Source organism: Pseudorasbora parva, chromosome 12 (genome assembly GCF_024679245.1).
Source record: "Pseudorasbora parva isolate DD20220531a chromosome 12, ASM2467924v1, whole genome shotgun sequence".
NCBI classification, from domain to species: domain Eukaryota; kingdom Metazoa; phylum Chordata; class Actinopteri; order Cypriniformes; family Gobionidae; genus Pseudorasbora; species Pseudorasbora parva.
The window spans coordinates 9,113,044-9,141,033 of NC_090183.1; the positions used below are offsets into that span (position 1 = coordinate 9,113,044).

The 27,990-nt window shown below is 37.4% G+C and overlaps 2 protein-coding genes across 5 annotated transcripts in view; both read left to right on the plus strand.

Annotated features, from left to right (window-relative positions):
• Window positions 1-15,642, plus strand: part of rin2b (Ras and Rab interactor 2b) — a 22,845-nt gene extending 7,203 nt beyond the window's left edge. The window contains exons 4-13 of one of the 3 annotated variants that reach the window (XM_067458957.1): window positions 940-1,049; window positions 1,326-1,491; window positions 1,936-2,056; window positions 2,790-2,862; window positions 3,449-3,540; window positions 5,270-6,466; window positions 9,836-10,144; window positions 11,096-11,227; window positions 13,992-14,155; window positions 14,448-15,642. In XM_067458957.1, coding sequence (XP_067315058.1) covers window positions 940-1,049; window positions 1,326-1,491; window positions 1,936-2,056; window positions 2,790-2,862; window positions 3,449-3,540; window positions 5,270-6,466; window positions 9,836-10,144; window positions 11,096-11,227; window positions 13,992-14,155; window positions 14,448-14,495 — 2,412 coding nt within the window. In that variant the 3' untranslated portion in view covers window positions 14,496-15,642. Of the gene's footprint in view, window positions 1-939; window positions 1,050-1,325; window positions 1,492-1,935; window positions 2,057-2,789; window positions 2,863-3,448; window positions 3,541-5,269; window positions 6,467-9,835; window positions 10,145-11,095; window positions 11,228-13,991; window positions 14,156-14,290 lie in introns of all 3 variants that reach the window. The other 2 variants (XM_067458955.1, XM_067458956.1) reach the window with 2 other exon arrangements.
• Window positions 15,643-16,702: 1,060 nt separating this feature from the next.
• rapgef4b (Rap guanine nucleotide exchange factor 4b) overlaps window positions 16,703-27,990 on the plus strand; it is a 73,689-nt gene continuing 62,401 nt past the window's right edge. Inside the window, exons 1-2 of one of the 2 annotated variants that reach the window (XM_067458971.1) lie at window positions 16,703-17,327; window positions 25,905-26,047. In XM_067458971.1, the coding sequence (XP_067315072.1) occupies window positions 17,260-17,327; window positions 25,905-26,047 (211 nt within the window). In that variant the 5' untranslated portion in view covers window positions 16,703-17,259. The remainder of the gene's footprint in view (window positions 17,328-25,904; window positions 26,048-27,990) is intronic. The other variant, XM_067458970.1, reaches the window with a different exon arrangement.

Genomic DNA, 27,990 nt, shown 5'->3' on the forward strand with positions numbered 1-27,990 from the left:
ACAATTTAATCCAAAATTGCAGGTGAGCATTTTGCCCTGGAAGTTTGCACAGTGATTCAAATGATTTACATGCAGTCCCCATTTTGGCATATTGGAAACATTGCTTTACTTTGAGAGTAGTTTTGGTTAGAATGCCACTGACAGCCTGTCAGGCATTGCTTTTTATGTTGTTTATCTACAAACTACATAGTTACATACATTTATGTAATGTAGAAAATGTTTGGGACTTGTATCAAACTACTCTTGCTTCATTTAGTCAATAGATGTTTGCGTTACCTCAAATAATGCAACTTGTTGAGAAGAGATGTTATTACTTTGCTATTACTTTTCAAAAAAGTTGCAGGAGGCCCCAGAGACCAGTATAAAAAATACCAGCCATCTTGCAGCAAAAATACCGACCGCAAAGTTTTTACATATTATAAACCACTCAGAATACCTTAGCAAACAGTAAAACTCCTAATGATACTGTTTACCCTTTTCAAATATTTGGCTTCTCATTTGGTTGTCATAGATCTCCGAGAAAAGTAAGTATACATGAAAAATAAACCTCAATATCTTTTGGCTAATCATCGTTTTTAGTTTAGTTTGTAGTGTATTTACATATCTACACGATCACATAAGTATTTGCACAGAGTAATTGAAAATGCAGGACTTCTTAATGGTGCATGTGAGGGTTGGGTTGTGTTGCCATGGTAAAGCCCATTTCCTGTCGGGGAGAGTAGATTAAGAACACAGGAAAGTGACTAACTTGCTTCCTGCTCGTGGATGGATGTCCGAGAAGGCTGAAACTGTTTCTCTCGTTTTGGTCACAAAAAAAGCCTTTTTTAGCTTGTTTATTTAAAAAAAAAAATTACAGTATTTCCAGCTGCATATTTCCTGTCAGTTTCTCTCTGTCTTAGATTCTTATATTTACTTTATTTATTTTTTATCCATGTGCAGCTTGTCGATGCGTTTGCATTGTCACTAAATTCGCTGGAGCAAATGGTTCATGATCCTCAGGAAAAGGACAGAGATCTAGTCAGAGATCCAGACACTTCTATGTTCATCGAGTGAGTATGCTTACCTTACACATGGCAATGCATTAAGAACATCATTGTACAAAAAGATAAATAAGAGTGTAATTTAACTACATAACAGTACCTGTATTACCTGTACTTTTAATAGATGCATTATGTCATTACATTTACAAGAAACTCTATATGTTTGACTTTGTCCAGTAGAGGGCGCCAGTCTCTAGTCAGTCTTTTCTTCCATTAAAGGACATAAAAATATCTATCAAAACAAAGACAAACCACTACACTCATCCCCTGTTTTGTTCCCTGTAGGATAGAGGGAGAGATGAGCTCGGTCTGTCTACAGTATTCTGCATTTGATAAGAATGCTACAAGCATGAGTGTGTTGGACAAACTGATACACACACACCCCATCTGGCTTCTGCTTTCCATCGACCAGCAAGAGGCCACTGGCATCCTACTGCAGCAACCAGCTGGGGTAAAACATATTAGAGAGGGTAAACATAAAGACACTGGACAGATTTTTAATAAGAAATATCTATAAGAAATAGTCATCATTTACTCACCATGCTGCCCCAAATATATTCGACTTTTGTGAAAGACAAAGGGTGTCCATGCGGTTGTTTTCTGTACACAAAAAAAGATTTATACAGCTCCATAAATGACAAAAGATTCATACAAAGGTTCACACCATAATTATAGCTTGTTATATGGACTAGAAACTTAACCAAGAGGCCGGGACCCAATAGTGGGCCTCAGGATGACTTAAATGTATTTAAATTAACACATTATTATTGATACATTCAAATAATCTACTTTAAATTAGCACATGTAATACATCAGTACTCCCATTTCTATAACTCCCATATTCAAAACCACAGCATTAGAACCTCCAAATCCTCCTCCTTTTCTTCCTGCCTAGGTGTTTTTGGTCTGGAGGTCATCTGTCCTGCAAAAGAAGGTCTTGTCATTCCACATGGATGGTACCTCAGACTCCTCTGTGATTCACATCCCTGTAAAGGAGAGCCAGTACAGTATGTCAGGTCTCTTATATCATGCTAAGCCCTAACTTTCGTTGACACTCACATCTATTTATATTTACTTCTGAGTGCTGTGTCACCTTCGGTTCAGTGTGTTTGGCTGTGAAAGATTTGTGGAGATTTCGTCATTTATTTTATGGTCTTTTATTGGGTATCTATCTTTTTTATGGTTTGTTGATATTGTGGGGCCCGTTGCCTTCACGTGCGCACAGTCGAGAGGTCAAAGATTGCTCGCCATTGATTGCACACACGTGCACTTTTGTATATCGCTTTATAAATCTCTGTTTTGTGAAAGCATAGTACATTTTTCCCTCTTGTTTTATAGGTAGTTAACCAGTTGTAATACCCTGAGCGGCTGTTTGCAACTGGCTTGGTTTGAAACAGAGACACCATATTTGCAGCTAAATGTCACAATGGTAGTCTGGCAGTACTTCAGGCATTTACAGCAGTGCAGTTCCAAGAAATGTGAAATATCAGACACACCCTAGTGTTTTTGGCCTGGGCACAATCTTGCTGTGAATATCCTTGGAAATGAATGTGGTCTGAAAGGCGCCGGGGGCTTATGAACATTTTACCTGCCTTGTTCAGTCAGTTCAGAAATGTCCAACAACTTTTTTGAAAACTCCCAACAAATGAAGAATCTAGAGGTACACTCCCGTGCTGTGTTTGAGGGATTGAATGGTGGAAATGCTTGAAGATTTGACATATAATTGTTGTTTATTTTTTTTTTTCCTAGCATTTTCTCTGGAGGGCTCAGGAATTAGTTTTGCTGACCTCTTTCATCTTGTGGCCTTTTACTGTATTAGCAGGTAACACTTTCAATGACTGATAATATTAAACTGGACAAGTATTAGAGCGTGAAGGCAGTCATCACTTGTATGCTAATACAGAACAAATCCCTAACCCCTAAGCATTGTACTTTGCCATGCAACTCGACTCACATTTTCTTTGTAGCACATAAAAACAATCCACTATGAACAATTTGTTTTCATACATTTGGAATGGATGAAATGTTCATTGCTATCTTGTCGTCTTTACATTGACTGCAATGCTGATACATGATAAGAGCATAAAAGAGTGTATGCAAAATTTATGAGTAAAGAAACAATGAATGATTGTGCTGTAAAAAATCCACTGCTCATAAAACCCAGTGATATACATCACCTTATTAACAACAGGATAAGGTAATTCTCTCTGTTGGATACAGTAATTCTGTATGATCAATACCTATTTTTACTGCCCATTAAGAGCTGAATTATTAAATTAGCTAAATGTAATCTAGATTAATAATTTGACCTGTCACCATTAATGTAGGAAAAAAGTCAATCATTTTGTGTGCATTTTTCTACCCTCTTTTATGCACAATTTGTCTGTCTGGCTCTCATTTCATATTAGAGACATTCTACCGTCTACCCTGAAGCTTCCTGAGGCAATACACTCGGCTGAGACCCTGACAGAACTGCATGAGGTGGTCCAGCAAGGGGCAGGTACTGACCTATCTAGTCTGACCCACTTAAAATTACGATATCACGTGTGTGTGTGTGTGTGTGTGTGTGTGTGTGTGTGTGTGTGTGTGTGTGTGTGTGTGTGTGTGTGTGTGTGTGTGTGTGTGTGTGTGTGTGTGTGTGTGTGTGTGTGTGTGTGTGTGTGTGTGTGTGTGTGTGTGTGTGTGTGTCTATATATATATATATATATATATATATATATATATATATATTAAAGTTACTCAAAATAGGTGAGAGGGGAAAATGATTCTCTGATTTTGAAGCCAAAGGGATTCAAAGCTACAATTTACTACCAGTAAACGCATGATTATTACAGACTGTCAAGTTCAGCTGCAATTTTGCTTTATTTAGTTTTTTTTTTTAATTACATATTACTTACAAGATTAGACCCCGGTGACCCTTACACACTAAATAAAAATAAGGGCACTATACTAACGGCACTTAAATGTTTCTTTGCTCGTGTCTCTCCCTAGGGCACTAAATGAGTCAAACCTGCCACTGGTGCTCCATTCAAAACAAATAACAAATACATGACATGACACACCTGGAAAGCAAGGGGTGTTTTATAATACACTCAACAATGTTGCTTGTTGCAAGTAATAACTAGAAATGTAATATTTTACTTTGTTCTTACAAGGTTCAGACCAATAATAGTGTCAAACAGTTTGTCAGATAATAAAGAAACATTCAATATTCATAGAGGAGACAGCAGCTCTCCCATGTTTGTAACTGTGTTTGTTAATTTCTCAGTCCACCACAGCTGCGAACATGCTGGCCTACTGTTCAGTTCCATGTTATTATTAGTCTAGCTGACATTCCTGATAGTGTGTGTGAGACTATGTGAGCTAATCAGAGCATAGAGGTTACTAAGGGAAATAGTGTGTGTGTGTGTGTGGGGGGGGGGGGGGAGAGAGAGAGAGAGAGAGAGAGAGAGAGAGAGAGAGAGAGAGAGAGAGAGAGAGAGACTTAGCAGACAGTCATAATCACCTAAAAAAAAGAAAACAGTCATGTGACTTCCTTTGAGGCTTATGAGTGATAGCTTCTAATTGTTGAGACGCTAAAAATATTTGCCTAAAACACTTAGAATGCCTTCATAACAAAATAACAATGTCTTGGCACCCATCTTCAACACAAATGTAAACCAAAGTTGCCACAGAACAATTGTAAGTTTAGTTAAGTAATTTAAGTAAAGGAAAGGTCTCTTTTGATGAAAATTGATGACTATCAAAACTATCTTGTCCTAATAGAAACTGGCCCAGCAAATCAAATCAACATGAGAAACTATACTGAAATGGGCGGGGAGAGAGAGAGAAAGCATGGGGAGGAGAAAGAGGAGGGGTTTGGTGTGCTCTGTTAAGTATACCTCCCCATACTGTGTGTTTGCTTAAAAATGACTCACTGAGTTTTTGGCCGGCTTTGTGTTGGGTGTGTTTGTATGGCGTTTGTGAATCAGCTTTCTGAAATGCACAACTGAGCTTGCTAAATTTCTCCACTTCAGTGGGCCTGAGGACGAGAGAAGTGAACGGACGCTTCAGCCTGGCTGTAACTAGATATAGCCACACGCACTCAAATTCGCATGTGTGCTGACAACTCGTGGTGGTCTATGGTAGGAGGCTGGAGTGGGTGTGTTAACTGCTTTTGTAGTTGTTTGTCCAAGGAATGTGCATATGTGTTGTTAACCATTAATCAGATTCTCTCTTTTTTATTCCAGGTTTCTGGGAATCTTCTGTCGACAGACAACAAGTCCCAAAGAGTTCCCTGGTTCAGGACAGACCGTCAATCTCTCTGCACAGCAACTTCTCTGACATCCTACTAAAAGAAGATCAAACATGTACCCCGAATGGGAATCTAAATGTCCTACTACCTCTGACTGACACCTGCCCTAATGCCCCCGAAGGTGAAAAAAGTTGCTTCAACAGTGCTTTGTCTTTTATCAACCCTGTCTTCCTCAATACAAAGCAAGATCTCACTGGAAATGCAGCAACCGTGATTACAAAAAACACAACAGCAGAAAACGGAAAATCTTGCGTTCCTCCTCCACCAAGGCCGCCTCCGCCTCGCATTTTGGTTCATACTCCTACTTTACCCCCAGGTCCGAGGACTATGCCTTTGACTGCTGGCATTACCAGAATGAGTCAGAGACCCATAGGATCCAAACGCCCGAGTTCTAAGAAACCTGCACCTCAACCTCCACCACGACCTCCACAGCCGCCAGACATTGACAGCTACCGCTGCACCATTGCGTTAGATGACGATACCATCTCTAGGGCCCTGTCTCAAGCCAGTCGGAAACATACAACTCTCAACCCGACCGACAGCACCATTCTGCAGCAATGGACCGGACCAGAAGAGAAAGGGCGAAGCTCAAGTGGTTTGTCCACTTCCTCATCTGACTCTCTGGATTTTCCTCCACATCCTCTACCTTTGCTCCTGTCCCAGAGTGTGGGCCAAGGCCTCTCCACAGATGACAGCAGTGATGAGTATGATGAAGAGGAGGAAGACTATGGTGTGGGACTTGAAAGGGACCTGCATCTTCGCCTTCATTCTTCCCGCAAGACAAAAAGACTCCTGGCGGTCGAACTAGCTGGGGCTCGTCCGAGATCGCTTGTTATCCCACGAGCACTAAGAGGACAATTTCGTAAGATCCGAGGTGTCCTCAATGTTCTGGCTACGCCTGAAAAACGCATCTTGCTCCGGATCATTGAGTTGTCCCAAGACAAATGTTCTTACTTTGGTTGCCTGGTGCAGGACTATTTGAGCTTTGTGCAGGAGAACAAAAACTGCCACTCATCCAGCCAGGATCTTCTGCAGACGCTTCGGCAGTTCATGACCCAGATGAAGGCTTATCTCACACAGAGCTCGGAGATTAACCCTCCCATAGAGTCTTACATACCCGAGGACCAGATTGGTAAGGATATTATAGTTTAAGTATATTATGGCCATGTTTACCCATTTAAACAAAGATTAAAAAAATTAAAAGCAACTTTCAACCTATAAATAGTTTACTTCAGGGGTGTTCAGTCATGCTTCTGGAGCTTCAGAGTTTAGCTCCACCACACCTGCCTGGAAGTTAATCCTTAGTTGGTATGGGAATGTTTGATTAGGCTTTAGAGTTAAACTTTGCTGAAAGGTGGTCCTCCGAGTCCAGGATCAGGATTGAACACCCCTGGCTCATGTGTAGTTTATCTGTGAGTTTAATCTGCTATATTTTACTATTATTTGGAAACAGTTTTTTTTGTGGCAAGTGTTGCTGCCTTGTCTTTTAGATATCTATCCTCAGCTTGCTTTTTTTATTTTCTAGTCTGTCGTTTGCAAACTTCTTTAATTCAAGGTCTGATTTCTTTGAATTATTTGAATATATTGTCCAAAAAGAGGTACTGTGTTTTGGATTACGATTATGCTATCGTTATACAGTATATACCTGATATCAGAAACATGTTTTGTTTTGAATGTGTGTCTACCCTTATCAGTGCAACGCTGCTTTTGTTATGCTTTCTTTTTTTAGTGGAAATGCAGGTTGTTGTTGGTAGTGTGATGGGAATGGGAATAGTCTGTTAGCGGAGGATATAGTTCATATTATGGTTGTGATAGGTAATTTCCATTGAGCCCTTTGGGCAGGCAGTGTCTAAAAAAGATTCAGTTCGATTCAGGATTTAATCAGTGAGACTTGTGTAGCACTTTTTTAAATCTGCATGAAGCACTGGAACTCGGCTTGGACGGGGAGATGTTCTATCGTCAAACGTTATGATTCTGTGACTTTAAAATATGGGTTCGCTGAAACATTTCAAAACTAGACCAACTTAGCAGTGAAGTACAAGCACCATGTCTTTTTTTTTTACATACCAAAAAGTAACTCTTGCATATTAAACCAAAGGCAAGTAAAAAATATATATTCCCAGGAATAAATTCTACACTTCTTTATAAGTAAAGTAACTGTAAAATTGTGTCTGGCTGTTTATACCTTAAAGATAAGCTAATGTATTGTTTAACTCATTAATGATTCATGTTTTCCAAATGTCATATTATGTTAAACTGTAATGTTAAAAGCTTTGAAACAATGTGGCGATATCATGGTTAAAAATAGCTTGTAAAGGCATAATAAAAAACAAAACAAATAAGTTTTCATGTTTCATGTGGCCATACCACCTTGAAGATCATTCCAAGTCTAAAACAAATCTTTTCATATATTTGTCTGAGGTTACAAAATAGTATGGTGGCCATACCAGAATATATTGATGGAATCAGACAGTAATACCATGTTACTGAGTGATTATATGAATCAATCAGTATTTAAATTTATTTAAGTAGAATTAAATATTCAGAACAAACTTGCTACAGACAGAAAAATAGATATATTTAAATTTATAACTACTGTATTATATTTTTCATACTCTTAATGTTGGAATGTTGGGGAGGGTGGGATTATAGGGATATAAGGAAAATAAAGAAAAAAGCAATAAGAACAGTACAAGTTCCAGTTCTATTATGAAATAAACTATTTGCAAAGTAAAATTTGGCCATTTCTAAGATTCAGTGGGACTTGTCCTATAGTGGTTACGGCTATGTATACAGCCATTTATTATGTAGTGAAGCTACAGGTAATTCTAATATTTAGACCTCTTGTGCACAATTATAAAGGTTATTACAGTAATGGTATTGTCATAGTTTGCAATTGCTTGTTTTATAACTAGAGACAACTGATGTGAGGCCTGCTTTTGACCTTATTTGACTGGCCCTTTGTGTCTTGAAGAGCCTTCAGCAAGACTTGAATACAGTGAGCTTTGGCCTAATATATCTTGTAACGTTTGTGTCAGCTTTTCCATGAACTCAGCAGACACTGTGTGTGTGTGTGTGTGTGTGTGTGTGTGTGTGTGTGTGTGTGTGTGTGTGTGTGTGTGTGTGTGTGTGTGTGTGTGTGTGTGTGTGTGTGTGTGTGTGTGTGTGTGTGTGTGTGTGTGTGTGTGTGTGTGTGTGTGTGCGCACGCGCATGCGTGAATGCGTGTGTCAGTTTTTACTAGTGGAAAACAGAATACCATTTGGATATTTGTACTATCCCTCACTTTGGAAAAAAAAATATTAAAAGATGTTTCAGTCAGAATTCCATAGATCTACTCAAAGCTAACATCTCTCATCATCCAATGGTAACTGTTCTATCATTGGGTTTCTGGCACACAATTGTCTCACAATCTCTAATGTAAGATGGTACTCAATGTAAAGTGCTTTTGCTATTAAACGAAAATGCATCACAAATGCGATTCACACTGTAAATTGTATAAAGGAATAGTTGACCCATTAAAAAAACTCACCTTTATGTCGATCCAAACCTGTGTGACTGCCCTTCTCAGGGAATATAAAACATCTGTACCTTTTAAAAAGTATCACAAAGGTAGGCCATACTCCGTATGTGCTATATTCCAAGTCTTTCAAAGCCATACGCTGTCTTTCAGGAATAGTCTGAAATTGATGTACTTTAGAATATTTTTTCTGAAACAGTGTTATTTTAGTACTGTTTTATTTTTTATTGTTATTATTTAATAATTTTATTTAAATTATATTATATATATATATATATATATATATATATATATATATATATATATATATATATATATATATATATATATATATATATATATATATATATAAATAAATATAAAAACATTAATATATTATCTGTTTTTGTTTTATTGTTAGTTTTAGTAAAAGTTGTAGTTTGTTGTAATTTTTATACACTTTTGTTCTTTTTTTTAATTTCTGTATATTAAAAAAATGTTCTTTAGAAGATTTTTTAAGAACAGTCTTACTATTGTTATTATTTAATATGTTAATTCTGTAGTTTGTTGTCATTTTTATTTGCTTTTGTTCTTTCTTAAATATGTCTATATATTTCTTTTCAGTTTTAGTTATTTTAGTACTTGAAGTTAAACTAAAAGGAACAAGAGACTGAAATGAGTTACTTTTTTAAAACTTTCTTTTATTTCCATTCACATTTATTTAACTAATACAAATGTTTTTAGATTTAGTTTTAACTTTGGCTTTAGTTAACAAAGGTAACCCCGCTTCAGAAAAAAATAATTTGGTGTTCTACTCATATGGAGCGACACAATGTTAAATATATTGTGAAATTTAATGTGGGGCTGAACTATTTCTCTCAAAATGTCATGTAGCAAGGTTAAAAGGTCTTGACTTTTTTGATTTTTTGCACTATGAAGATGCAAAAGTTTCTCTGAAACTCTTATCTGTTAAAACGTCAACTGAAACTCCATCTCTTTCTCAGATCCGGTGTTGGAGAAGGCCATGCACAAGTGTGTGCTGAAACCTCTGTATGGCTGCTTGCAGTCAGTGCTGCATGAGTTCCAGGTGGCCGGTGGAGTGTGGCAGAGGCTACAGGAGAATCTGGCCCTGGCCAAGGCCAAACCGCCTCACGAGTTGGGAGCGAATGGAACCCGGTCACCAGACGCTCAGGCCATCCACCGCATCCGCAGAAAACTCAGAGCCATGTGCCGCATGTACTCACCGGAAAGGAAGATTGTGGTGCTGCTGAAAGTCTGCAAACTCATCTACAGTATTATGCAAGATCATGAAGGTGTGTACGGGTGGAGTTATGTCTCAAGGGTTTATTTAAAGGCTTTATGTGTGTTTATGTTTTAAACACACATAAAGTTATAAAGTTACACACATGAGTTATGTCTCAAGGGTTTATTTAAAGGCTTTATGTGTGTTTATGTTTTAGGTGTGTACTGCTGCGTCCCAGTTCACCTAATTTTACTATGACTTAAAATTAAAATTAAATAAAAAGTACATACAGAATATGCAGAGGACATACGACTTTATATGTCCTGTTCTGTCGCTTAGTTATATGCATCCCGTCACCGTTTAAACTGCCCTGTCAATCATCTGTCACAGTTAACATCCTCCGTATTCAATTTAATGTTCTCCCATTTTAGAGATAAATGTAGGCACATGTTGATCTGCCAGTCGTGGGTCTTTCATGCGGAAACTCTCCTCATCTGTTTGAGTGATGCGTTTAAAAATGAATCACCAAGCGTATCTTTTGAAAAGTTGACAATGTTGTTGAAAATGCAATATAATGTGAATAACGTTGTTTTTTCATCAGGTTAGATACTGATTATTAATCACTCAAACCCCTTCATCCAACCTCTCTAAACTTCAGACTTGCACATTCGCCATGTTTGTAGTTTTTTTGCACTTTTTATTTATGTTTGTAGTTCTTATCTAATTCTCATCAAACCAATATTGGGATATGGGCAATATTAGCCATTAGAGTGTGTATGGATATGCATTTCAAATTCTAACCAGAAACAGTCAGAACATCCAGGCATCTTTGGGATACTCCCAATAATGATTTAAGGACATTGATTCTAGGATGGATAGTTTGAGAATTGGGATGCAGCATATGAGATTAGTAATTGAAAGGTGAAAGAATTTGCAACTTAATCAAGTTGAACTGTTGAAGTTACTGTCTGGAATGGCTTGTGTAAAGGTCACTGATAAATGTTTCCTCTGTCTGCACCAGTGAGGATGTTTGGAGCGGATGATTTCCTGCCCATGTTGACATATGTGTTGGTCCAGTGTGACATGCCTCAGCTGGACACTGAGATCCTGTATATGATGGAGCTCATAGATCCCCCATTACTGCATGGAGAAGGTGCGTTAACATTTATATTGGTCTAATAATTTATTTAATGTAATGATTATTAGATTATTTTCTTTATCAAAGGAAACAATTGAAGAGCTTCAGAAACGAAACATTATTTGTTTATCCTGTCCAACATTTAATGTGAATCTCATTTTGATTCAACCCTTTGTAATATTAATGAATTTAAAGAGTAAGTTCATCCAATAATGAAAATTCTGTCACCATTTACTCACCCTCATGTCGTTTCAAACCCATAAGTCTTTTTCAAACGTGCTTGCAGTGGTGAAAACATTGTTGGCTGATCAATGTTTATGTGAATAAAAGCCCAAATGAAATCTGTTCATAATATCAATGGATCACGAGATCTCTTAATTTGTGTTCTAAAGATGAACTAAAGTCTTGTTGATTTGAAACGACGTGGGTGAGTAAATGATGATAGAATTTTCCTTGTTGGGTGAACTAATCCTTTAATAATTGTGTTGATAGTTATAGAGTTTTTGTATTTTGTGGAACAAACAGTAGGAGGAGTTTCAGAACAGCAAAGCATTTTCCATGTGTGACGAACATCCTAAGAGCTATTCTCAACTGAGTAATTTCCTCCAAGGGTGTGTGTCTCCTGTTCTCACCGAGCTCAGAGCGGCAACCCTTCGTGAAAAAGATTTATTGTATTGTATGTACAGCCAGGTCACAAACCCTGAGATCTAATGGGACAGTTATTATAATCCAGCCTCATTATAGTGGTAGTTCACCTTTGTGAACTATACACTAGCGTTCAAGTGTTTGGGTTCAATAACATTTTGTTTTTGAAAGAAATGAATACTTCTTCAATTATAAGAAATGTTTCTTGAGCAGCAAATCAGCATATTAGAAGGATTTCTGAAGGATTATGAAAATCCTAGTTATTTACATTTTGAATGAAAATAGAAAACAATATTAAACAATATTTAAATTGTTTAAATAGTTCAAAATTAAATAAATATTTAAATTGTAACAACACAATAATGAGCCAAAATATTATGACCGATAATGCTGTTAATCCTCCGCATGCTGCCAAAACTTGTTGGTCCTGGGGAATTAAGAGGCCAGGGCAACACTCTTCATTATGTTCCTCAAACCATTCCTGAATAATGTGTGCATTATCTGTTAAAAGAGGCCACTTCCAGCATAAAAAACACCTCTCATGGTCTGCAACAATGTTTAGGTAGGTGACAAGTGTCAAACTGATGTCCACATGAATGACCGGACCCAGGGTTACCGAGTAGAACATTGCCCAGAGCATCACACTCCCACCACTGGCTTGCCATCGTCCCACAGTGCATCCTGGTGGCTATTACTTCCTCGAGTAAACAGCGTGCACGCACATGGCCGTCTACACAATGTAAAAGAAAACAGGACTCATTGGACCAGGCAAACTTCTCCACTGCTCCAAGGTCCAGTTCCGATGCTTGCGTGCCTTTTTAGGCACTTCCGGCGGTGGACGCAGCCCCATATACATTTACACTTTACATTTACATTTAATCATTTAGCAGACGCTTTTATCCAAAGCGACTTACAAAAAAGGGTAGAGCAATAGAAGCAACGAAACAAACAAGGCCAACAACCTGTAAGAGCTGTAAGAAATCTCAATAAATTAGCACAGTACACCATTTTTTATTTTATTTTATTTTTTATTTATTTATTTTTTTATAGCCATCTATATACACAGCAGAGTGCGACGCGCTGAGTGTTGTGACACATTCCTCCCATAACCATTGTTAAAAATGTTGTGACTTGTGCCACATTTGACCTTCTGCTGGCTCGGGCCAGACAGGATAGCCTTCATTGCACTTGTGCATCGATGAGCCTTAGGTGCCAAACACCCTGTCACCAATTTGTGGTATTTCCTTCCTCAGACCACTGTTGGTATATTCTCACCACTGCTGGCCGGGAGCAACCAACAAGCCCCACTGTTCCAGAAATACTCTGACCAGTCGCCTTGCCATAAAATTCAGATTCAAAGTTCAGATCTTTATTCCGGCCCATTTCGCCTGCATTCAACACGTTGATTATGAGAATTGTTTGCTTACCATCTGATCTACCCAGACCTTAAAGGGATAGTTCACCCAAAAATCTAAATGTGATGTTTATCTGCTTACCCCCAGTGCCTCCAACATGTAGGTGTGTTTGTTTCTTCAGTAGAACACAAATGAATGTTGCTGTGTGTAGGTCATATAATGCATGTGAATGGGTAACAATTCTATAAGAGAAAAAAAAAACATGCTTAGACAACATGCACAAAGAGCACTGTGGCTCATGATGACAAATTGATATCTTAAGACATAAAACGATCAGTTTGTGTGAGAAATCGAGCCGTATTTATAGCATTTTTTACCTCAAATACAATGCTATATCCAACAGCCTGGAACGTGCTTCACTTCCAACAAGGTCAATATACACGCTCTGCCGGATAAACAGATAAAGCAGATAAACATCAAATTTTCATTTTTGGGTGAACTATCCCTTTAATAGGTGGCATTGTTAGATGACCGATGGTGTGAGTGGTCAGTTTGCTTCACAATATTACAGTTTTTACTGTATATTTAATCAAATAAATATAGCCTTGGTGAGCTTATTTCAAAAACATTTCTTACCAAAAAAAATCTTACCAACCCCAAACTTCTTAGATTTTTAGCAGAACTTTATTGTATTAAACAACTGAGTTTTGGGAAGGTTCACTGGGTTTTTAAAATGTATAAGAATAGTAGGATTCTCCTTTTGTCTTGATCCTGTACAGGAGGTTATTACCTCACCAGTGCATACGGAGCAATGTCACTGATTAGGAACTTCCAGGAAGAGCAGGCCGCACGGATTCTCAGTTCTACGGCACGCGACACACTCCACCAGTGGCACCAGCGTCGCACACTGCAGAGAAACCTGCCCTCAGTGGACGACTTCCAGGTAAAACACAGCAGCATTTCACAGTCAGCTTTTGCATTCGTTTCTGACTCCATTTTATGGATATGGATTTTCATTCCATAAAGTTTTCTGAGTGGTTATAAACTCACTATAATGTCTATTTGTTTTCTTGTGAAGAATTACATGCGTGTGGCTCTGCAGAAGGCAGATAGCGGCTGCACGGCTAAAACCCTTCAGGTGCGGCCCTACGCCACAACGGAAGAGGTGTGCCGCCTTTGTGCACTTAAATTCCGCGTGTCTGATCCAGAAAACTACGGCCTCTTTCTTTTCACAGAAGACAGCAGCCAGCAATTGGCCGCTGACACACACCCACAGTGGATAAAGGCAGAGTTACACAGTCGACCGAACCACCAGCACTTTTACTTCGTCTACAGGACAATAGCCAACATAAACTCTTCCGCGCCTGTGTCTTAAAAGCAGGACGTTGCCTGAACACTCAGTAGCAGGAAAATGTTTATTTGAGGGTGTGACTTTAACAAATGTGCATAAAGATTGCAAGATGAAAGATCTTCTGTTCATTGACACAATGACTTAAAGAATGATGATTGACTCTTTCCATGAATATGGTACATTGGGGTTGTTTGGTTTTAAAACAGACTTTGGTAACAGGGTTGCAAATTAAGTTTGAGATTAAATATTGGTATGTATTTGAGGATATAACTTATATTCCACAAAAAAATAAAGAAAATATTAGTTATCTTAAAATAACCATGGGAATTTATGTAAAAATTGAGAATATATAAGTTTGTTTTTTAAGTATTGGGACACCATAGTGTGCCATATTCATGGAAAGTGTCAAATATATGAATATTAAAATATGGAAAATATTGTTACTTCATATAAATGTATCTTTTAAATAGAAATGTTTAATAGATCTGGACATAATATAAAAGGCACTTATTGGGCATTGTCAGTAATTTGATATCAAACCTGTGAGATACCTTTCAATTCTGTATGAATGTAGCATCTGTCCCAAAAAATGACAAGACTGAAGCGAAAGTCATATAGTGCTATTATTATATGTATACAAAGGTGTCAGGGGTTCGCTCAGAGTTCTGTAGAAAATCTTTAAGCTATTTTTGCATTCAGGTTGAGCGAGTGGCCAGAGCTTTTTGCTTCGTCACCTCTGCAGTCACAAGACTTAATCAACATTTTTAAGGGAGGAAGCTTTCAGAATGTGAGCTTCAACTGAGATAATACATGATCATGGTTGCTTTTTCTTTAGCACAATAGAGATGCATCGGTGTGAAGCTTTTTGTTTCACTTTGTTCTTTTAATGTCTAAATGTACTATACTGTACTGTAAACATGTAATATATTTTTGTGCCACAACATGTATGATGCACTCAGTGCTGAGAATGTTATTTTGTACCAGTTCCCCGAGCTGTCGCTGAGATAATTTAAACACTGAACTTGAATATTTTACTCCTGTATTTGAACGGCAGGAAATAAAGTGTCATTATTCTTTTATTATCGCAAAGTTCTGTTTAAAAATTACATTGTAAATGTGTTTTGTTTAGTAACCTTACATGAACTTAATGTGGTTGTTATTATTATTATTGAGTAAAATATTTATTTGTATTATTTTCAATAATTAATTACATTTAATATAGTGCTGTCAAACGATTAATCACATACAACATAAATGTTTGTTTACATTATAAATGTGTGTATAATTATGTATATGCAAATATAATAATACTTAATAATACATGTATATAATACTTCACATTTTAGTTAAATTTAATAATATAAATATATATATACAGTATATATATATGCAAATATTTCTTATATACATTTATGTATGTGTGAGTGTGTGTTCAAATATACATAATAATTCACAGTGCACACACATTATGTTAACACAAACTTTTATTTTGAATGTGATTAATCGTTTGACAGTCCTAATTTATTTCATATTTATTGTTCATTAATTAAATTAACGCAAATGTTGCAAAAATGTTATTAAATATTTAATATCAATAGATAAACCAGATTGCATTAGATTACACCACAAAAAGACAATCTTATTAAATAGAATACAGTGTTGCCGTTTCCCTGGGTATGTAAATATATGATTTAAAATTATTTTTAAATAATAAATTATATGAATTTACTAATTATATCAATATTGCAGAAATATTCTTCAGTATTATTTAATTTAAATCAGCCTACATTAGGTTACACCAAAATGGTTATTAGTATTTGTATTATAAAGAATTATGTATTTATTTATAATTAATTGATTGTGATTATTGCTGTTTATTTAATTAAATAATATTTGATAATAAAATTTACTTTATTTTAAGGTGACTTAGTTACACGTTAGTTACACTATAGTAAATTATGCATTATTACGAGTAACTAAACCAAACCCTATTGTACGTACATGTAGATACAATTACTTATTTGATTGATTACAATGTTACTGTCACCTTATAAATAAACCTAAAAGTCTTATTTATTATGAATGAATCAACCAGGCTACATTTGGTTACACAAATCAAAAGGTTTTTAAAGGTAGGATCAGGTGGAAATAGCAAACAACTGCAACTGTTTTCCCTTTTTACAGTGTGACCACACAACTCCCTGTGTCTCTTTCCTGACAGCGTCCCCCCCGGGGAGGGGAACAAGACGCCTGACAGCGCTCCCCTTTTCCTCTCCCGTCCCGTCTCGCTGACTGTGTCCGTCATTGCCATGGTGACAGTAGCCTACCTACAGCATCAGCATCACTGTCACCTACAAAACCTTAATCATATCAGAAACGTAACGTGATATTAGGCAGCCTCCCACTAGCGTTATTATCAAACCGTGGCAGGCTGCACGTAATGTTCCTTTAACCATCACTAATACAGATCTCCAACCGACAGTGCCTCGCTGCTCGGAACGTGACTTGTTTGTCGTGACAGTCACGGTTGTAAACGATCGTTGTGTGCGTGGACGTGGTGACGATGAATCCACGCCACGGTGATCCAGTTGACGACAGAGGCGGGGAGGGGGGCGAGCCCTGATGCTGCTGCTGATGCGCCCGAGTCGACGAGATCTGCGGTCCGCGACGCACTATTCACACCGGTCGAGCCGAAGATGGTAGCGGTGCACGCCTCTGCGCACTCCGTGGCCTCCTCAGAGTGGATCATCTGCCTGGACAAGAGGTGAGAGACACCAGATCAAGCCCGAAAGCGATGTGTATGTCTGCCCGTTCATTTCAATGTCCGGAGGGGCTGCAACAAGGTGACAGCAGCTGAATGCGCGATGCTCTGTCCTGCGTCTCTGATGCATCACCTGCATCGCAATAGTCATCATGTAGCTATAATTTACCTTTTTTTTTATTTTTATTAAGGGACATTTATTTTTGTAAACAAAGAAAATGATAGCTGCTCTCTTTCTTCAATCAGGGACAATGACATGCTTCTCCATATAATTCATTTGATGCATGGTCATGAATTCCATGTGTGTGTCCTTCCGAATATTTTTGATCATTTTCTTCTGCAGCATTGAATCAGACTCTCCCTTTTTTGTGCTGCAGGTTATTTAAAACCAGATGAGTTAGGCTACTTATAATTAGGCTCACGGAGTTCTTATATATAGTCAACTTTTGGTCATAAGGTCTCCAAGACAAATTAACATATTGATACATTAAGAATATCTGGTACCTTCTCACAGCCCCTCCTAGCCCAGACACATCCCTGCAGGTTACCATGGCGATGGGAGGGAAAAGTGAGATCACCTTACTGGTGTGATGGCTTTTCAGAGGCTGGTGTTTTAATGGACTCTTTAAACGTAGTCGAGCACATCGTCTTTACACTGATCAATGTAATGCTTCTTAAGGATATCCACGGTCTCATTTACATCCGACACCAGGAGGATGCCTTGTGGAGATCAATAAATGCACACACACACACACACACACACACACACACACACACACACACACACACACACACACACACACACACACACACAGAGAGAGAGAGAGAGAGAGAGAGAGAGAGAGAGAGAGAGAGAGAGAGAGAGAGAGAGATGGATGGATGGATGGATGGATGGATGGATGGATGGATGGATGGATGGATGGATGGATGGATGGATAGATAGATAGATAGATAGATAGATAGATAGATAGATAGATAGATAGATAGATAGATAGATAGATAGATAGATAGATAGATAGATAGATAGATAGATAGATAGATAGATAGATAGATAGAAGAAAAAAACAGTCTGCGCTGTTGGATGAGATTGTGCTGCTGTCCTAGCAGTCTCTACAGATCAGTCATATTTGAAATGAGGATTTTTGGCTTGTTAATCCTGATATGTTGAATTTGTTGTGCTGTATTCGATTTAGTGAATGCTTCGTAGTGAAAGGGTTAACTATTGCTGGGAAAACAGAGTTAAACTGTTTGTTTCGCCTCTTATCTTCCCCTCCATTGATATTCATATTATGCAAAAGGATGAAGCCACCTGTCAGAATAATGATCCACCTCTGCACTGATTCTGAACACCGTGAGAAACCAAGAAGTGTGATAACCAGATTAGTGTTACTAGTATTTATTCATATTCTGAAATAGATTTCACTTCATTTTCCACATTCGTTTTTAATTTTAGTTGAGGTTTAAGTATGATGTGCTTGTGTCATTTTTATAAATGTCTGTTTTTAATAGACCTAGTTTTAGTTCTTTGGCTATAACTCACTTTTTCAGTTATTTGCCAGGGCAACATTTCTCATTTTCTTTTTTTTTCTTTTCAATAAGATAGTAATTAGTTTTTTGTACTTTATGAAAAACAAATATTATAATATTCTATTCTTTAATCGACATGTTATGTTCATGTGCATGTGTGTGTGTGTGTGTGGGGGGGGGGGGGCATGTTTTTTGTACAGAAAATGTGTATAATGATATGGGTATGGCACAGGTATTACAAGGAGAGGGTGAAATATGAGGACATTGGCCATGTCCTCAGTTTTCAAAATGCTTATAAATCATACAGGACGAGTTTTTTTTTTAGAAAGTTAAAATGCAGAATGTTTCCTGCGATGGGTAGGTTTAGGGGTAGGGGCAGTGTAAGGTATAAAAAATTTTACGGTATAAAAACCCTTACGCCCATGGAATGTCCCCATATGTCACAAAAACAAATGTGTGTGTGTGTGTGTGTGTGTGTACATGCTTTTCTAGCCTGGTAGGGACTCAAACCTGAATTCACACAGATTCATGAGGACGGTGGGGACCTAAACTGAGGTCTACATGGGTACAACAGCTTATAAATCACACAGAATGAGTTCTTTAGAAAGTGTAAAAACGCAGACATTTTGTGTGATGGGTAGGTTTAGGGGTAGGGGTGCAGGGGGATAGAATATATGGTTTGTACAGTATAAAAACCATTACGTATATGGCGAGTCCCCAGAAAGTTTGCGCACCAGACGTGTGTGTGCTGTCAATTAATTAAAAAGATACTAATTTAAAAAATGGGGACGCGAGACAAACTAAACAATCAAATTACACCTCAATACATTTTTTCCGAAGAGGTTTCTGGCCATTTTTTATCACACTGATGTCATTTCAAGTGTTTGTTTTTGTCTAACTATTTGGTTTTAGTTAGTTTTTGGATGCTATAACAACGGGATGTAATATCACGATTGACCAACAGACATACAGGGTTTTCGGGAGGAATTTGGTGCTTTAGTTTTAATTTCTACATTTATCATAACTGCTTATTTCACATGAATTGCTCTGCATCCGCAACAGTGTGGGCGGGGTTTTGATATTGCGGCTCCACTTCCTGCTCTCTACTGCGCAGACTCAGTTCCCAAATCAGCGCAAGATGTCAGCGCCATATTCGGACGTTGGCGGCTTCACTTTTCTTCAGTGGAAGGTAGTGAAGACGCATGGTCCAGATTTTTTTTATGGTTTGTTTAAAACATTTTCGTGAATAACAGCATGTCAATAGCTACAGGCCTCCAAACTTTGTGTGGCCTTCAGATTAGCTCAAGAATAGTGTGTAGAGGACAGTGGAATGGGTTTCCATGGCCCAGCAGCTCCATGGCCCAGCAGCTTAAAAGGCTTAAATCATCAAATGCAATGCAAAGCATGGGATGCAGTGGCGTAAAGCACACCACCACTAGACTCTAGAGCAGTGGAGATGTGTTCTCTAAAGTGACCAATCACACTTTTATGTCTGGCAATCCGATGGATAAGTCTGGGTTTGGCGGTTGCCAGGAGAACAGTATTTGCCTGACTGCATTGTACCAAATGTAAAGTTTGGTGGTGGGGGGATTATGGTGTGGGTTTGTTTTACAGGGGTTGGGCTTGGTCCCTTAGTTCCCGTCAAAGCAACTCTTAATGCTTTAACATACCAAGACATTTTGGAGAATTTCATGCTTCCAACTTTGTGGAAACAGTTTGAGAATGGCCTCTTCCTGTTCCAACCTGTCAGGTCCATAAAGACATGGATGAGTGAGTATGGTGTGGAGGAACTTGACTGGCCTGCACAGAGTCCTGACATCAAACTGATACACTGTAAAAAATGTTGGTTGGTTTTTGTTGGTTTAACTTAAAAAAGTAAGTAACCTGGTTGCCTTAAAATGTTGGGTTTATTGAAATTAAAAATTTGAGTTAATACAATGAAGGAAATTTGTTTAATAAATAGAAACTCAAAATATTTTTGTATCTGAACCACATAAAATTTTTGATAAATCAATAAAAATAGCACTATTTGGCATCTTTCACTGCATCATCAGAAATAAAACACACACAATTACCCAATATGCTTATAAAATCGTTTAATAATATTTTAATAAAGGTTGTCGAATCTCAAAAATTTGTCATTGTATTAACTCAAAATTTTAATTTCAATTAAATCAAAATTTTAAGGCAACCAGGAAACTTTTTTTCTAAATAATTTTTTACAGTAGAACACCTTTGGGATGAATTAGAGCGGAGACTGCGATCCAGGCCTTCTCGTCCAACATCAGTGCCTGACCTCAAAAATGTGCTTCTAGAAGAATGGTCAAAAATTCCCATAAACACACTCCTAAACCTTGTGGGAAGTCTTCCCAGAAGAGTTGAAGCTGTTATAGCTGCCAACTCCATATAAGTCCTAAGGATTAAGAATGGGATGTCGTTAAAGTTCATGTGCATGTAAAGGCAGACATCCCAAAACATTTGTTTGTGTTTGTGTTTGTGTTTGTGTTTGTGTGTGTGCCCGTGTGTGTGTGTGCGCGTGTGTGCCCGTGTGTGTGTGTGTGTGTATGTGTAAAACCGGTGCCTCGCGATGCCAAGCGTGATGCGCAGCCAATAACACTAGTTATAAAATACTAAAAAGGAGCATAAACATACATTTAGTAAAGAAAAATGACATTAAGCAAACAAATAAAACAACAGAGGAAAAATACCTGATATAAAAGAATGAGTAAGCAGCCTCTTTAGATGAATTGCCCTCAACATTCTCAATAAAATAAATCTGATTTACTCTTATCACCATGTCCCAGACAAAAATATAACTCAAAAAGGGTAAAATGACACAAACATTATACACATAAATTGGGGTGAAAATATAGATATAAAATAAATAATTACAACAAAGATTAAACGAGATTACCAGAAACAAAATAAAACCTCTCTCCCGTTCAGTTGGCTGATGACATCACAACAATTAAAGGGGAAAGCATTGATTTTGATCAAGCAGCTACATCAGGTATATGTAAATTGACAATTTTGTGTGAATTCTACCTCACAATACATTTCACTGTACAATTTCTATTGTACATAGGTTACATAGGTGAACTATTCCTTTGAATCATTGCAGACCTCTAAATCCTACTGCGAAACCTCTGCAAACGTGGAATGCAAAAAAAAAAAAATCCATAAAAGGGAAAGAGTTTTTTGTGTTTTTTGAAAGTGAAAGACTCGGACTCATTGGACTGAATCTATATGAGAAAAAGAAAGAAACATGGACGAAAAGAGTGAGCAATAAAGACAGACAGAGAGAGGGAGCCATTGCTTTGCACTTGCGGCCACTGTAATGCAGTGTCCATTCTGTGCCCAGCAGATATATGCTGGTAATGCTTTTCCACTCCAGTGAATCTCAGCACATAAGAGTCAGCAGCACTCTCGCCATCTCACATCCACAGGAGCACAAGCGAAGTGGTCTGGATCACATATAATCGGCCTGGAGCTCACCATAACCTGCAGGCAAAAAAATAAATATAGAACTTGTTAATGTACATGACGCTCATCTGGTCTAACTGGTTCTCAGTGATGCACTAAATGCATAAAGGCTCATAAGAGTTACACAGAGTGTGCAGATAATAGCTGAAAAAGGTTGCCATTGCAGTCATTATGTGGTTTTTCCCTCTTTCTGTTAGTGTCTGTCTTTCAGTTAATCTGCCCTGCTGGACGGTAGAGATCACAGCCAGAGAAAAGACGCCTGGGAGCTACATTTCTGTTAAATCTGGACTATTTATTTAACTCTTTTGATGGTTTGTAATGTTGTGAATCACTTTGTAGCTGATTGGTTTGGTTCAGGGCGTATAACTCTTTAACTAAGACTATTTTAATATTAATTTGGAAAAAAAGTAATGAAAAAAAAACTTCAGAAACCAGCACGGCTGAAAAAGGGGACAGCACTGTAGAACTCTATTTAGTCTGAACAGTGGAGCAATGATTATGTATTTGTGTAGGCCATCACTCTGGTTCCCTTTACAAAAACCCAATAGGATTTTGCTATTGGCTCAAACCTTTTATGCATTTTGAAGCCTAATCGCTAGAAGTAAAAGCTAAACATAGGCTAAAGATGAGCTACACCATGGTCACATGAGACAGGCACCAAGACCCCTGGTAATTCACCGCTCTAAAAAGTAACGAAGAAGAAGAGAATGCTAGTCGACCCCAACAAAACTCATATCCATGCTAGGCTGCATGGATGCGTAGGGAGATTTTGTCCAGAACAAAACCATACCACCAATTCAAAACTGTATGCTAATAGTCAATCAATCTTCTTTGATGATAGGGGTACTGACAGAATTGCTGATTTTAGAGTGTTTTTTTTAAGCGGCTGAGTTATCCAAGCCTACTTAAAGCTGTCTTATACTGTTGTCTGAGGTCAATTTATGACACTCATGACATTTTTTACTTTTAAAAACCTCAATGAATAAGTAATAGGCTATTTTCTACCCAGGTTTTGAGCCTCTCTCCTGCAAAACTTGGTTTTCATGTGCATGCCACACTGAAGACTAGTAAACACCCACGGCTAGGATTGGATAAGCTTTGCATATTTAATAAACTTCAGCTCCCTCGTCAGTACATATAGGAATTGTCTTGAAAGCGTGTGGCAAAACGGCAACCGTAATGTATTGGCCTCATGGCTTGTAAAACGTCCTCTTACATAAAAAACATGATTTTACCTGTACATGTGCTCACATGTAATCCACATATTTCGCATGTGCTTTTAACATGTGATATTTCACATGTGCTTGTGGTCACATGTGACCATGTGTGCTTTTAACGTGTGAAGTTAATGTGTTTTTTCTCTAAGGGTCTTTATCAAACAAGCACAATGATTTATCTCTCATCCACCCGAGATTGATTGGAATGTTATCTTTTTATTACTTGGCCCACCCAATCGGTGGATGCACGTTACAGACAGCATGATCAAAACTTTTGTGATTGTACTTTTCCTTCAAATATCAAGTCAAGAGAGGGAACAATGCACATCAAGAAAGGAATGTTATTTCACTATTTAAGATAGATCATCGTCAGGCCGTTTTGGTAGCCCGTCTGGAAAACGCATAGCCGCGGGATGTTGGGCTTTGCGAGCCCTGGTCCATTCATACCAGAGTCTGATTCCGAATCGCAATGAACCCAACAACACCACAAATAAAGGATTCTTCAGCCTTTGACAACGGGGTCTGTTCTGTTAGACACTTACACACAATAGATGTCAAACTATATGTAACAATGCAATACTATCACATATAAACAATGTTTTACTCACATGAATGTGTTGCTTCATTCATTCATGTAACCTCATCCTGTCTGCAAATCCAGTGTCTTGTTTACAAACGAATCCGTGTTGAAATGAAGGAACAAATGTGCAATGTCTTCCCCATGCGAGTTGGATATTCATTAAAAATAAAGCGCGGCTTCAGAACCAGGCATTGTTCTTATTCTGTGGAGGCGGTGTTTCAGCACACGATGACATCAAAGTGTGACATATTCACAGGGCATATTCTGAGATCGATCGTTTGCTCGGCCTGGTGTCAATAAAAGCTTTGACTAACAAGGAGTTTTCAGATCTGAAATTACTGCATGACCTTTTATATATAAAAAGCTCAAGGGAAAATTGATTTCTCAATTCATCAACCCTTTAAATGCTGAGGGAGAATACATACCTATTATATTACAAATGGAAATTAGTAAAGATCAGAGAGATTGGTGTGTGTGTGTGTGTGTGTGTGTGTGTGTGTGTGTGTGTGTGTGTGTGTGTGTGTGTGTGTGTGTGTGTGTGTGTGTGTGTGTGTGTGTGTGTGTGTGTGTGTGGGGGCATGTTTTTGTGACATGAGGACACAAATGTGTATAATGACATGGATATGGCAGGTATTACAAGGAGAGGGTGAAATATGAGGACATTACCCATGTCCCAACTTTTCAAAATGCTTATAAATCATACAGGATGAGTTTTTTAAGAAAGTAAAAATGCAGAATGTTTCCTGTGATGGGTAGGTTTAGGGGTAAGGGCAGTGTAAGGGTATAGAAAATACGGATTGTACAGTATAAAAACCATTATGCCTATGGAATGTCCCCATATGTCACAAAAACAAACGTGTGTGTGTGTGTGTTGTTAATCATCTTAATTCTTTTAAAGGATTTAAAATATACATTAAAATGTAAAAACATGTTTGGATGTGTAGAAACAATGACTGACCCACTTTGGTTTGTTATAGTTGCAAGGCCGGTGCTAACACCGCAGACAAGGTCAAGTTTTTCGTTTGAAGTCTTTTGTGGAACTTCATTAGCTTGATTAGTCGCTGTATGAAATTTGACTCACTGCCCTCTGGTTTGAAAAAATGTCTTTGAAGTCTTAATTTCTCCATGGTGAAATCTCCATAGCAACAATAATTTCCTGTATAGAAGGAGTCTAAATTACAGCATACTGACATAGTTAAGAGAAGCCGTTTGCATACGCACACATATACGTCAATTAATGAACTGAGAAGTGAGTGTTCTATTTATGCAAAATAGAAAGAGAATATATCTCAATCTCTCATATACCATTAGAGAAAAATGATGCTACTTGACTGAACATATAATCAAATAATTTAAGGATTATGCACTTTTGTAAGATTTTTGATTCTTTGTTACTACCACAAACTTTTATCTTTTTCTCTCCACAAATTATTAGTTCAAATCAAGCTACCGAAGTTCCACATAATGACCCATTATTTCGAATTTCGGTAGCTTGATTTGTGATTCAAATATATATATTTTTTATTAAGGTCTATGTGATTCATACCTTGCGTTTTGACAGGACTGATGACAAAAACATATACACTTCCATATAGACAGCACAATGTGCTTATTGATACATTCTAATAGACAGAACTTTGTTTGTTTCCTCAGCCCAGCCACCTATTCACTTAAATGTCACATGCATCACTGCAATGTCAGGATTTTTTTGTGGGTCAGTTTGGTAAAAGAGTGTCCCAGACCATAATGTCTTTTTGTCTGTGTGTTTTTTAGACCAGCAGAACGCTCGGGAGAAGATGTGGATATAATTCTGGCTCGGCTGAAGGGTGTGAAGGCCTTTGAGAAGTTTCACCCCAACCTGCTGCAGCAGATCTGCATGTGTGGCTTCTATGAGTACCTGGAGAAAGGCATCACCTGTAAGAACCAAATGTAGAATTGTATTTTCATCATCTTGCTTACAGATTTTATTTCATTAAAACCAGTCAGGAAATGTGTTTTCAAAAAGTGAGGAAGCCCGCTGCCTTAAAATTATTAAGTAATATATGTCTTGCGTAATTGAAAAAAAATTGTTATTTCACAAAGTTATGTGACCTTGATAATTTCACATAACTTAATTTTTTCAATTATGCATGATGTTTATGTAATCGTTTTAAAGTCAACGGGTTGCCTTATTTTTTAAGTTGTCAACTGATCACTTTTTTTCAGTATGAATCAATGAATTAAGACATAAAAAGTAAAAATCCTTTGGTTTGGGGTTTCCACCTGTATGATTCTAAAGTTTATGATTCATTTTCAAATTTTGGGGTCAGTACGATTTAAAACAAAATACTTTTTATTAATAAACTTTAAACTTTTATTCAGCATAATATTACAAATAAATTCTATTCAATTTATCATGGTTTACACAAAATATTAAGCAGGTTTGCCATCACATGATTAAATTGCTATTTAAAATATATTCAGATAGCAAACTGTTATTTTGAATTTAATGATATTTCACAGTATTACTGTTTTTGCTGTATATTTGTCAAGTAAATTAATTGTATCCTTGGGAAAAACTTTAGTGACCCTAACTTTTGAAAGGTGCTGTACATATAGTAGGTTCTTCTGATCAGCATATTGGATTCTAAATTATTTTATAAGTAACTAAAACATCCTTAACATTTTCTCCGCTGGCATCAGGGCAGGCTGTAAAACTCTATTATCTTATAACTGAAACTATGGTTACACTATATTAGACTATATATTACACTATATAGACATTCTAGAAGTAACTGCAAATACATGTCATATAACTCTAAATCATTTGAAACCAAATAGCCTGGTTTCCACCAAAATTACCCAGAACAATTTGTCAGGAACTTTTTCCCCACAGACCTGTTGCCGTCTCCATTTCCATCGTGGTCAAAAATACTGTGAAGATTAAGTAAATTACTCAAGTGATAGGACTGTGCATGGCTTTCCAGTTCCTGCTGGCATTTGTCCAATAAAGCTGAACCTCGTCATCGTTCGTATTTTTTATACTCCATTTTTGATTCGAATAGCAAACAACTCAAACTACGTGCTCCGCAGTTTTAAAAATTGTGGTTAAAAAAAATGCTGCGTGGCATTAATCACGTGCGTGAAACTAACGTAAAAACAGACTTTATTCACCTCAAATGAAAGCATATTTACACTGAATCGTTTCCTATCACATATATAGTGTGCTATGTGCCTTTCACCATGGAGAAATGAGTAAATGTGTGTTAACTGACCGATTTCAGCTTCAGCAGTGTAGGGGGCGGGCTTTAGATTCTAGAGATTCTGATTGGACAGAAGATTTGACGAGAAAGTGAAGTCTGCGATGATGTCACCAAAATCTGAGATTCGTTTTAGCGGAAGTGGGAGACTGTAAATTTTGAATGCTTATATCTCCTAAATGCAAATTTTGTCATAGTTTTGGAACATACCAGCTTATTCATAACTTTAATGCTAACACAGTCATACTAAAAGCTAAAAAAAAAAAAAAATTGATTTCAGTGGACCTTTAAGATATTTTTGTTGAAATCCAAAAATTTCCTCTCCAGACCCATAAAAAGTACTACAGACTTATTCTCGTTGCTTCATAAAATTATTGTAGAACCACTGTAGTGAGATGGACTTTGTAACAACGTCTTTAAAGTCTTGTATGGGTCTTGAGAGAGGAAATGCCATTGTTGCCAATGGAGGCCTTCCTGAGCCATCGGATTTCAACAAAAATATTTTAATTTGTGTTCCGAAGATGAACGAAGGTCTTATGGGTTTGGAACGACATGAGGGTGAGTAATTAATGAGAGGATTGTAAATTTTGGGTGAACTAACCCATTAAACTCCATTGTTG